At 40.4% G+C, this 13326-nt stretch overlaps 1 protein-coding gene across 2 annotated transcripts in view; it reads right to left on the bottom strand.

The window, feature by feature from the left end:
- ITPR2 (inositol 1,4,5-trisphosphate receptor, type 2) overlaps window positions 1–13326 on the bottom strand; it is a 267987-nt gene that overhangs the window by 128622 nt on the left and 126039 nt on the right. For both annotated transcript variants that reach the window (XM_010575416.1, XM_010575415.1), the window contains 2 exons: window positions 8511–8639; window positions 7784–7904 (listed from right to left, as the gene is read on the bottom strand). In XM_010575416.1, the coding sequence (XP_010573718.1) occupies window positions 7784–7904; window positions 8511–8639 (250 nt within the window). The remainder of the gene's footprint in view (window positions 1–7783; window positions 7905–8510; window positions 8640–13326) is intronic.

The raw sequence follows: 13326 nt of genomic DNA, 5'->3' as shown, positions 1-13326 counted from the left end.
TTCCACACTGGCAACTCACTTGTCCTTTCCACTCTCCATTTGTTTTAAAGGCAAGGTTCCTGATTATCATGAGGAAAATACCATGTATGGCTGGCCATTATTTCGAATGATTGTTTTTCCATATTATTTGACTGGGTTATTTTTCAAAACACATTTGCCCTATTGCTGCTTACTTTATTACGGAAGTCCATTAAAGTTCTGCCAGTGTGGGTAGGGTGCTGCAGCCTATTAATCCAATTTATTGTGTCCTAATGTCAATCACTGGAATGTTATTGGACAATGCTCGCTTCTCAATTAAGTGGTATGTATGCAGAATCCTGATATATCCAAGAATAAATTTAGCAATGGGGAGCATGCTGTTCAGAGGAAAACCCAGACTTCTGCAGTCCTATAGATGCCATTTGAAGTTAACAACTTCCATCGGTATCTGAGGAGCAGTCAAGGACTATGATTGTTCAAAGAGTTGCAGCTAATTAAAACTATCACAAAGAAAACCAGAGAGAGAGAAAAAAAATACTCCTTTGTTTTGAACAGTTCTTATATGTATAATTCCATTTGTAATTAAGATTTGTATTGGCTGTCAAAGGGCACTGTTGAAGTCTAAGCTATAAACAAAGCCTTTGTCTTCTTATTTCTTTGCAGCTTGTAGAAAGTTTATCTTTCATTTGTTTCACATTTCATTATTTAAAACAACATGAAACATATTTTTACATTTTGGAAAGCTGATGAACAAATGTGAACATAAATATTTATTTTTAATTTAGGTGTTGTAGGCTGCTTTCCTCTTCAAATTGTGTCAATCTCCCTTAAAGTATGAACATAAAATATTTAAAAGCATGTCTATTTTTGTTCCACTTAGAAATACTTTTGGATGGCACTCAAACTTGCAAAGTAGGGTTAGAGCTGGTAGACAAAGGAGCCGGGAGGGGGTAAAATTCTGTCTTTCATCAGACTAGTGAACTTGGGAAAAAGGCATGCTACGTGGCTGTATGTAAACTAGTACCATAGGTATCAAGCAGGATACTTACCAGGATGGACTAGAACACGTCTTCAGCAAAGGTAAGTTCTGCCTCGCAGTAGAGGGCATAGCACAGGCTTATATACTGCCCAATTCCTACCTAGGGCACCCTGCACAGAGCCAATTACACCCTGAATGCATTACACTGTTTCGCCAATGTCAGAGGAAATGCGATTTGCTGGGAAATCCTTTGCATGACTAACTCTCAATCTGCTGCTCACAATTATGCTATCAGCAATAGCCACAGTTGAGCCAAGGCAAGCAAGCAAACAGTACCCCTGGAAATGGTAAGCAACGCAGTGCCGCAAATTCAGCCAGGTCACAGTAAAATGTTCTGCTCTGTGCCGGATGGTTCTGTGTGTATCCAGTGCATCAGCAGCTTTCTTCTCCTTTACTGTTTAAACTATGATAAAGTACTCTGAGATGGGGACTCAAAAGAAAAGGGCAACATTACTGTCGAGAATCAAGTAGCTAAAAATCAAGCCGCTCTCAACGAGTGAGCTAGATTCCACCGAAATCCCAAGAGCATAGTCCAAGTGCTTACAGAAGGGCTGAAATGGGCTGAGATGTATTTTGTTAAATTACCTGCCTGTAGTTCTCTTCACAGAAGCACAGAAATTGGAAGTAAAAGGACCTATTTCAGGAATGCTTGCTGAAGCAGTGTCCTTTCAGTACACTGCCTATCTGAATCTTAGGATCAATTTAGTACTAAGGATTTCCAGGAAGTGGCCCTTGCCTGCAATTCTCCTTGGAAGCCCTTTCTTCAGAGTAATCTATCTTGCCGTAAGGAAGCTTGCCGTTCTCCTTGATATTCCCACCTAGTGCTCCCCAATTTTAAATTTCACTCCATTGGCTTTTGTAGTATATACAAAATACAACAGTATTTAGTGGCTTCAGAGCTATTTAGTGCAGTTTGCACTACCCTAAACCATCCCTGGTGCCGGTTTTCTGGGGGACATGCAGGCATTTCACCCCTTTCACCGCCTGAAGGAGGAGAATGATGGGCAATCTGGGTCACAAAAAAGACACAGCTGTACCTGGTTGTGAAGCCTGTACTCTCCTTGCTGCTTACACCCCTCTGGTAGCTGCAGACAGCTATATCATGTTCTCCCACACTTCCCAGTTGTCACTTAACGGAGCGATGCATATTTAGTTCAATTAATTTTGCTCCATAAATCAGTCCCTCCAGCTCCTTAATCATTTACTGACTGCTTAACAAATGCATTTGGATGGAGAGACACTAATGCTAGCAACAGCAAGACTTTTTAAGGGAAATAAAAGCTTTTGTACATAAGACACAAGCCTGCCAATCTTGTACCCTTCACTTGGATGTTTTCTTCCAACAGAAAATCTACGCTAAAATATTTATCAATCTGTAAAAAGATCATCATTGAATTTTTCTTGCAATTAGGGAAACACAAACAGTTAAAATAGAATAAAATATGTGCTTCATCTGAAATGTATTCTTCTTGCTGTCAAAAAAGTAACAACAGGATAATTATTTTATTTGAACTAAAAATTGAAAATGAAGGTCTAGCTTTTTATAAAACGGAAAAAAAGATTTTAAAACTCAAATGGGAAGTGAAATAACATATTTTCAGGGCTGAAAAAATTGTTATAGAAAAGAAAGTTCATCTATATGGACATTAAAATATGCACAGTAATTCCAAAGAAGCAATAAAATGTAACCTAGATCTTACATTTAATGTTTCCTGTTTGTAATTTGTCAGGGAAAAGGAAAGGGCTTTAGAGGACATAAAAGCACGGTCAAGAAGCACCACAGGAGAGTTTTCTGGATTCTGTACAAAGCGGTATTGGTCAGCTGAAATTGGGGAATAAATAATCAACTAGAAATACTTCACTACTCCTTCAGACCATCTGCTCTCTGTAACAGACGACCTATGTTCTTTAATATCTTTTGAAAAATGTATTGAGCCCCATTTAAAATGAAGCTAGCTTTTCTGCCATCCCTCCTCCCTCCATTTTCTCTTGGCCTGTTGACCAAGGACATCCTTCCAGAGTTGGTTCCAAACCTCTGATTTACAATCTCAATTTATTTAGGTTATTTACAACCTAGCGTAATTTATGTCCAGTTGGTTTTGGGTCACCACTGTTCTTTAGCTTAAATGTCTCTTCTTCTTGACTATTTATCTTCCTAAGTACTTTTAAAGAGCCACAACACAGGCCTTTGTTTTACTAGGCAAAACATGTGGGGCTCCTGTAGTCTCTTTGTATAATACAGTTCTCTTTTCCCCCAACCATCACAGTAGTACTTCCTCTATGCATGTTCCAGTTTTGAACTGATGAAATAACAATCTTACAGAACTCGCCTCCAATTTTGTAGGATGGAAACAAGGATTCTCCTTTTGCTTCCCCTGCACAGCATCCTAGAGTATAATGTGATAATGACTAATGTAATTTGGCTTGCTAACAGATTTTTTTTTTAAAGGGTCTGCCAAGAGAAATAGTCTAACAAAATGCAGGTTCCTGTCTGACACTGTTTACTCATCTGAGAAATTCCAATTATTTCATTATTGGTGGTAACAGCACAGACATACACATACTACATCCTTGGGATACACACACAGTATCAGAGGGGAAGATGCAATTTGTAAAAACATAAGGAAGAAAGCTAATGGATACTGTAGAGACAAGAGTATAATACAACTAGATTCGCCCTCGTAACAGAAAAGAAAACTGATGCTCAGCAGTGAAGATAGAACAATCACCACTTAATTAAGAAGCAAACAAAGTTCTTTGCATGTGTCCTGAAAGACTGGTCAGCCCTGGGAGAAGACCCTGCTCCAATACAATTTAAGATACACAATCCAGATCTTTAGTTGTGAGGACAGGTGACGTTCTCCAATATTACCATATGGAAAGACAGTAGATGGTTTACAATGCAAACTTTGAGACTGGCCTCCACCCTTCTCAATCTCACAAAGATTATAAAATGTAGAAACTGAAAGTCCTTTGATAATGAATTCATTCGAAATAAATTAAACTGTTAGACATCTTAGCTCCTCTGTTTTCACAAAAATCAGGGGACCTTTTAAACATTTTAATTTGTACCTATTTTACCAGTGAGCTAGAAGCTGTTTTGATCATTCATTTTTTGGACTATATTTTCAAGCAAAAGCTCAGTCCTGTGTAGTACCAGAGAAAAAGCAAAAGTGATATATGTGTATATATGTGTTAATATATATGTGTTAATAGATATATGTGTTAATTCTCATTACTGTGATAATCTGCTTCGGAAATCCATATGAACAAGGCATATTTTATTTTTATATATATAATTTCATAGGCGTTTCTATTCATGCCAGGTAGCCAAGTGTTTACTGGGCAATAAAAACCTGATGTACATTGGTATCTATGTGTTCCAAATCTCTGGGAGCCACAGAAGGGTCTGCTGAAGAAGAGAAGCAAGCCTCTATGCTTCTTGCTGAACTGGAAGCAGACAACTGCCTGGAGAAAAAGCAGCAAGTGAAGCTTGAAAAGCTTGTGAAGTTTTTCCCTAGTGGTCAAGTGGAGTTGAAGTACCAGCGTTATAAGAAATTAGCTTCTGCAACATATCCTTTTGTTGACCTGGAAGATAATGCACATTCTTACAGTGCTCATAAGAAGACAGATGTAATGATCTTAAGCTCTTGAGGCAATACTTACATCCACCTGCCAGCAACAAACTAGTAAGCACTGAGCAGAATGTATGTTGCTTAAACTTGCTCTGAAATAGGTCTTTTAAAAGTGCATTATTATATGGATCTTTGATATCCTGGGAAATCTGTGTATGATCTTTCTTCCTCCTGAGATTCATTTCTAAATCCAGGGCTATGACACAAAAAAAAAATCATGTTTGTTCTTTCAACTCTATACTACATTTATTTTCCATCAAAAGTCTTTGGTCCCTGCTGTAAATCTGTCCAATACCCTATCTCTCTGATATAGGCAAAATCTTCCTAGAGGTTTTTTTTTTAAACCCTGCTGTGAAACATGAAGGCCCTAACATTAAAGCTGTCAGACTCTCAAGTCAAAAAAAAAAAAAAAAAAAAAAAGCAAAAAAGGCAGAAGAGTGCTCACAGATGCCTAGCCAAAATCCAAACCTAGTCCACATACACAGCCAGCAAAAGAGGCAAAAAAAGGCTGCTCTGTTTGTATTATGGAAGAAACTTTTGCCTTCTCAAAGAGAAACACCATTTTGTGCGGTGGAACACCCAATAGAGAAGGGCACTGGGCATGCACTGTAATCACAAAAGGGCCTTGATTTTAAAAGCTTCTGGTACCCCCAGCTGGGACAGTTTTTCCAAAGCTTTCAGCAGAGCAGAGCAGGCCTACTCAGTTAGCCCAGGCAAGACAGGTTTGGCACCGTGCATAAAAATGCTGAGGATCACCAGTGGTTAAATAGTCACTAGGCAGCCAAACTTTTGCACAGGGGTGTTTGCTAAAAACTCTACTTCCACTTCTTTGCTGGCTAACTTGCTCTTTGGGGAAATCGCCTTCACCCGTTCCCTTCTACTCCCTTTCTGCACTGTCAAAATAAAACACAAAAAAAATGTGTGGCAATTTGCTAACGCAACACAATACAATTTTACCATGCTCGATATTGATACTAGCGATGTATCCTTGCACAGTTATTATGATCCGGACAAGGAAATCGTCGATGTGCATGCTAACACGTGCTTTCAGGGGGCAGCTCTGAGGCTGCCAGGCCCATGGCCCCCCCGGGCGATGCACAGCCCCCCTGCCCTGCTGCTGCTGCTGCAGGGAAGTCCCAGCGGAGGAGACGGGGTGATGCCCTTCGCCGGCAGCTCAGCTCCACTCTGCCGCGCCGGAGAGGGCTCAAGGCACGGCTGGGGTCCCACGGGTGGGAAGCCAGAGCAGCAGGAAGGCTGGACCCGTAGGACAGCACAAGAGCATACTTGTCAAAAAAACAACTGTAAACCCTCTCCGTAAAACAGAAAAAGGAATGAAAGAAAAGACCACAGCGGAGGGAGACATTTAATTCACCAAACAGGGAACAAAGTCACGTATCTGAACGTCAGCCATGCCTTGCGTTCGGGCTTTCCCCTTGGCTCCCCCAGGAACAAGAGGCACACAGAAGACCACCTACCAAAGAAGACCACCAGCCCTTTCACATGCTGGCACACCTGGCCAAGAAGCTGGATCTGCCAGCCCGTTAAGGCGACCCATGCTTTCCCCGTGCAGGCTGGCTGTCTCAGCACTATGCTCGGGTGTCTCCAAACACCCTCATCTCGGTGAGACAACACAGAAACCTCTCTGAGCTAGAATTTGATTTTAGGTGTAGCTCTACAGAAATGAAGACACCAAGCTGTCTAGAAGCACAAATAAGGCACGCTCGGTCTCAAAAATACTCTCACCTGCCCTACTTCTCCCCCCTTTCCCCAGACTCCCAAAGGAAGTAATTTATTGATGACTCTTTCCAGAACTGCCAGAGAAGAGCAGGAACATAAGCGTTAAACACACAAACAAGGATTTGTAGGGCTAAAGCTTTATTTGAGACTGTAGTAGCTGTGGCATAAAAGGAATAAAATGTCTTCAACTTCCAAAGTTCTCATGCCAGCTGGATCCATAATTAAATCATTTGCACAACAAATAAAACAACTGAAGGTTGCTAAGTTTTTTGGTAACTGCTTATTCTCATTCACACAAAAAGTTAATGAGATGTTTTGGCTAAAATGTTAAATGATACTCCTGTAAAGCTACTCCAAAATCTAAATTTAGAGTCAATTGTTACAATGCCACAGATGTGGCAGATGGTTAAGGGACCCTCTCATATTGTTTTATCATTATTTATTAAAACTTTTTAAAAATTGCATCAATGATAGGATTTAGGCAGTTTCTGTATATGTCTGCCTTTACTCAGTTTTTATTCACACTGAGCAGAACCTTATTCCACAAGTAATCAGAATGACTAACTTCTAGAAACTACATTGGACAATCCTTTTTTTCTGTCATGGCAAAAAACTTTAAAATTGTATTCACAGAAATTTAACTTAAGAATGAACTTTTGCGAGTCTTTGCTATGCACTGGGGAAGAATCTTTTTTATTTTAAGATAAAAAGTTTTACATCTTCCACTTTAACATGGTATTTGAATTTATTTGAAAGCATGTAACTTACTAGCTGCCCTGAGGACCAAATTTGGTCTCGATGCCAGGGCAAGGCAGTATTCCCCTGACAAGGCTGACTGTGTAACAGCAGTAAATGAGTGGGCCTGATGGTGAAGAGTAAGCAGAGAAGCTATGGAGTGGCACAATTGTGGTTTCCATCCCCAACTCCCTGATGGGACAAAACCTGAACAAGCCCAGGACCATGACTGACAATAATGAATGCACCTCCCAGGAACTGAGGGGGAAATGATGGGTGTTCTCCGATGCACTACTGCTATGCACTGCTGCTTACAACAAGCTTGTGCAAATGTCGCCCAGCATGACTAGAAATGCCCAGGTTTTCTCATAGCTTATGTTGTGTTTTAATATTATAACTTGCTTGAGGTAAAGTTCAGCCCTCGCTCACTTAGCAAACTCATCTCTCTGACCTGCAGGCTTCACCTAACAACCCTATATGATGGGACAGATTTGAATGGGTTATGAAAGGAGGAAGAATTTAGCCTCAGAGTTGGATTTCTGAAACCACCACTGTCACAGCTTCAGGATGGTAGAGTCAAATTAAAAACTGTTCAACCTCAAGGAAGTCTGACCTTAAAACACAGGGAACAATAAGGAAAGTAAAATCTGACACCTACCCACTTCAGCCAAAGTCTTGATACATGACTCCACTGAGGCTTTCTGCATTGGGTTTGGCCAGGTACAGTTGTAAATTCTAAAAGCAGACTGCAGCAGCTGAATAAAAACAGGCTGGTGTGTCTGAAAACAAAAAAATAAACAAGGAATTTTACCCTTTAGAATCTCCTCACAACTGCCCTAGGGTTTGACACAATGTAATCCACGTGGAAGGGGTTTTTAGCTTGTAGACTCAAGTTACAACTCCATTAAATTCTCTCTTTCCTCTTCAGGATTGGAGGGAACAGAAGTCAATGCTGCACCTCTCAAAAGGCCAAATCATGCAATTTTTCCTCAGATGGCCACCGATATCAAGCAAACACAGTACAGAGCAGAAGGATAGAAGAGTCTTCCCAGTTCTCAGGTATGTGTCCCTTTTGTCATAGGACACAGCATTTTTCTCATACAAATACAAAGATAGACCATTATTCTGCAAGGATACTCTCCTCCAGTGACTTCACAAGAGCCAGGAGTAAATCTGACCATATTGAGCTGTCTACTGGTTCAGAGCTGTAAGTGATAAAAATTAAGAGTAAGTGTTTTAAAGAGGAATTAAGCTGCTAGCCAGTGGCAAGAGAGGGGACAGAAAAATTAAAGGAGGATGTAAAGATACAGCATTCCTATCTGGGTAGCAGAAGGTATCTCATTAATGGTCTGAATTACCTATTTGTCTGTGTCTCTTTTCCTTACCTGGAGGCTGGTGCTGTTATCTGAAAATGGCGAATTAAAGAAGCCACTCACAATGCTCATTACAGGCTCAGTGACATATTTCTCCAGAGATGTGTCTGCATGTTTGCGATCTGTGGTTGTGTTACAAACCTACAGGGAAGAAGAAGGAAACAATGAGATTTAGTTCTTTTAAATAAGCAAGATTTATTATTTTGTATTTATTACAACACATGTAATATTTCTTCTTAATACAAAACCAAATTATTTTTATAAAAACATCTATCAGAGATAACTATCTTAAGAGTTCAGGATGTGTTTGTGATAGCTTATCCCTCTTCTTGGAGGTCCACGTTGTGTTTTGAATACCCTTCTTTTCTGAACTAGCTCTTTCTGGTTGGCTGTCTGTTCTTTGCCACACCACAGAAAAAGATCCCCCTAAATCAGCACATTGCATGCCACTTACACATTTAGACAGAGTCAAGAAGAAAATGGGCCTTTTCTCCTGTTGGGGGCTGGTTGGAAGAGGCTTTAGAGACAGATGAGACATAAACACCTTAGGTTAGAAAGATTTCATGTAGCGTTTAACTTCTCTCTACAATCAATCACCACAAATGGGTGGTGAAGGCAAAGCTCATTTGCAGGAAAAACGTTAAAAAAAAGAGGGAAAGAAAGGAAATAGCATAGTCAATACCAACAGCCTTTAAGATTGCAAACTGTAAGGCAGGCAGCATTACTTAGGAAAGCCACATGGGGGAAATACAAAAGACAAGCTAAAAACAATGAAAGAAGAGAATGGATGGTACTGGGACAACTCTGGAGCACAGAAGGATGATTAAATGGTGGGAGGATGTGGAAAGATTTGTACAAAAGATTCCTGAAGACACCCTTTGGTACAAAACTAAAAGTTTGTTGCTGCATAAAGATGTCATGCTTAAAGAAAGGAAAAAATTACTGGAGTGGATTGCATCCTTCAGTATTTCTTTTATTTCTTTTCAACATTTGTGAACATCTATACAGAATCATGTTGACTTTGCATATGTCAGTGTAAACAGTATTAAAAGGAGTCTACAGAGAGACAAACACGGTGAGAAAGGCAAGACTGGACAAATAAGGAGTACAAACTATAGTCATACAACCTCTTCAACAGCCTTTAAACGAGCAGTTCTAGTCATGTTTAACAAGAAATGAAAGGCAAAGCTGTTCTCTCTTTCACCTATGCAAGCCACAGATTACTGTAATGTTCTAGGGAATCTATGCGAAAGCAGAATTTATTTCGTATATAGACTGGTGGGGTAGCCTTCTCATTACTATCTGAGCATTTAACACACAATCATGAACCTGGGTGGTACATACTTACCATTACATCGCTTTATGGATGAGGAACTGAAGTCCAGAGAAGCTGAGTGAATTGCTTAAGGTCACAGAGAAAAGTTGGTGACAGAAGCAGAAAGATAATCCACAGCACCTGAATCTCACATAAAGCAAACATTCTCTCTAATTACACAGTGCCACTGTCACACTTGGACACTACGAGACAGCAATTTCACCAGGAGTGTTTTAAGGAATGTTACTGACATGACGTCCAAAAGCACCCATGTTCAGGGAAAGATACAGCTCACAGGAACACAAAAACATTTTGAGTGTAACACACAAGCATTGTCATATGGTAGGCAGAGGAATAACCAAAGATAACTTGAGACCTATAGAAATGAGGCATCTTGAAGAGCTTTGCTTGTCTGCTTTTCTAAAATGAGTCAGATAAACAAGTCATGCCCCCACGTAGTGCAGTTTTCATCACTCCAGGAAAGAAAAGATTTTGGTCAGAGAAGCAACAGTGGCTAAAATGAAAAAGCAGACTCTTCAGCCCTTCAGTTTGGGGAAAAGTATGACACCACCCCCACCCCCAGTCCTCATGGAGGTAACAGACTCAGTTAATAATCAAAACTTTTTAAAAAAAAAAAAAAAAAAAGATCATAGAACTAAAAACCTCTTGAAGTTCTTCTGCTTTTAATTAATCTGCATGCCAATTTTGGCTGGAACCAGTAGCTCTGAGGCTCAGCATTTGTGATCCCAATGGGAAGGCAGGAAGCTGTGCAGTGCTAGTGCGGTGAATTCAGAAATCACCAAAACTAAATTTCAAAATGCTTTTAAGCTTTCCCCTTCGCTTGCCTAAAAAGCAGAGCCATATGTGGGGATGCCACTCTGCTCCAACACCGGTCTGAATTCCCAGCGCAGAAGGAATTTGGAAATCCTCTCATTTGTTCTTATCCCTCTGCCCTTTGGGGACTGAAAGATGTTTCCCCATGGAAGAAAAAACCTGAAATGCATGAAATGAAGATGAAGATTGAGAAAGCAGTGTTTAAAAACCCCTTAAGAGGCTTTGGGACCAAAACTCACATGAATAATACTTCAAAAATTCTGCAGAGAAAGCCAGGATGACTTTACAGCTGTCAGATCCTGGCTCTTTCTTTAATCCTGCTCAGACTACAGCTGCTGACTTACAGGCTGGGCCACACGCAGGAAAGGGAAGGCTTTCCTTCAGCAGCACCCACTTTGCTTAGTGCAATGCTTTAAGTCATACACGGGAGAAAGTAGGTTGGCAGAAACTGTAGAAACAGGGTGTCTTTGAAAGCACGACTGCTTTTGGCAAACTGAATTTATACATGAATCCGCCTCATGCCTGCTTTGCAATGTATCACGTTGTTGAAAGAGAATGACAGCTGGGGACTAAATATTTCCTTCCTCAATCCAGTAACAGATAAAAAAAAAATCAGTTACTTTTTTTTTTTTTAATAAAAAAGGAAAGAATCCAACCTGAGGATAAGACCCTCCGTCTTTCACCTTAGTGCTCTCTAATAACAGAATCAGACTCAAACCTCACAAACTCACCCACTGACAGGGATTTGTAGCAGCTAAAAGAAAAGCATTTCCCCCTTCCCCCACGCAAATGCATCCCTTTTAGCTCACTGGAACACAGAAGATCAAAGGACTCTTTTTCTAAATGCTTTGAAAGCTATTGTAACATCTTTCATGAGGCTGACAGCATTCTAACTGTCCTGATAGCTACAGAACGCTGATATATTTATAACACACGGGCTCTGTCTGGGCCCCAGAAAACCAAACCTGAACAAATACACTCAATAACCTGGAAGATACGGCTACCCACAGGGACCTGGCTGAAGAGCAGGACAGGCCAGAGCACTTCTGACATTGTCTTTTAGTTCTTTTAGCCGTTAACCAGGAAATTAAAAGGACTAATTAGGCATCTGCCCTGAGGGCTCTGCAGGAGAGCAAAATAAACCTGCATTTTGCCATTTGCTGCCAACAGCACGCACACACAAAATACAGCATTAATAATACCCTCACCCTTCACCTCTGAAGACCTGGAGTCTAATTTCTCTTATGAGAAGGGTATGTGAGAACGAGCTCAGTGGTCATTAGCATCAGGACAACTCTACATCATTTGGCACAGTGCAGTTTGTCTCCAGGCTCATGAAAGCAACTGTGGACGGAGCTCTCTTTCTGCATGTCTGCTTCTAGCTCAAGGGCAACAGAAATTGGTCGTGTTCAAGGGCTAGGGAGGGTCGTCTGTTTGGAGGGTCAGGGCCAGGACACATCAGGAAAGCACAACCCAGAAAGAGAATTAAACAGGAGAAAATACTTCCTGGGGTAAAACCAGCAAGGTTAAAAATCAGAATCCCCCTCCAAGGAGGTTACTGATCTTAATTTTCAAATGACCTTGGTTTGTCCAGCGGGGCTTTCACTGTAGAACACAACCACAGAGACAAGACAAAGAGCAGGAAAACAGGGTTTGCAGAGGTCTCAGTACTGCTGAAAATGGCTACCACCAAAAAAAGAGAGCACAAAAATCCTTGTCTTAACCTGTTCCTAGGGAAAAAAAAAGAAAAAACCCAACCATTTATAAGTTTTCTGTTTCACAGAGAAATTAACAGGTTCCAGTGCCTACCGTACAGCACAAGTCTGCACTTACACTTCTTCTGGCCATAATTCATGGTATTTTCTCCCAACAGGTTTCAAAGAAATTATTTTGTGGCACACTATGACTTTGGGGTAAATGTCCACTGCAGGACTGAATTGAGATTCTTTTATCTTTTTTTCTTTATTTCAACAAAATGAAGAATGCAAGGAGTGAGAACTTAAGGATTATAAAATGTAACAGAACGTGGACTGGGAAAAGATAGGCATGCACTATGACAATATGTTCTATAACATCTCCAAAATACTGTCCAGCATCAAAGATCAAATACAGCCCACCAGCCACCAAAAACCTGTGGTTCTACTTCTTGAGCAGAAAGAACAACTCCAATAGTTGGTGTTAATATTAGGCTCTTACAAGAAGCATTAACCTCCTAGAAAAGGATATGTAACGTAAGCTGCAATCATTATGTCACACTAGCTTCCCCTCATAGCTCTACTATTGTATTTTATCCTTCTGGAAGTCATGAGATTTCCCTCATTTTCTGCCTCCAAAATACCAGGGAATGGAATCACAGCCTGTAGTTTATATATGAATTAGTATTCTGAAACACTATAGCTCTACACCTGCCTTTCACATCAGTGGTGAGAATGTAGTGACAGTAGAATAAAAGACAAACACAGGTCAAAGTGAGATTAAAGAAGGAACACGAGCCAAAGAACTTCTTGATCCCTGATCCTCACTGTACTAACAGAGTAAAGCAAGAAGATTACAGACGTGGGGTTTTGGGGGGTTTTTTTGGTTTTTTTAGTCACCACCATAATAACATGTAACACAAGCTCCCAGAAGACGTACACAGATTCTCAACTCTGTACATACATCCAATTTATTTTTCTGGAA

Source organism: Haliaeetus leucocephalus, unplaced genomic scaffold (assembly GCF_000737465.1).
Source record: "Haliaeetus leucocephalus isolate CR32 unplaced genomic scaffold, Haliaeetus_leucocephalus-4.0 Scaffold473, whole genome shotgun sequence".
Taxonomy (NCBI): Eukaryota; Metazoa; Chordata; class Aves; order Accipitriformes; family Accipitridae; genus Haliaeetus; species Haliaeetus leucocephalus.
Note: the sequence above shows the minus strand (reverse complement) of the source record. Positions and strands in the feature narration are given on the sequence as shown.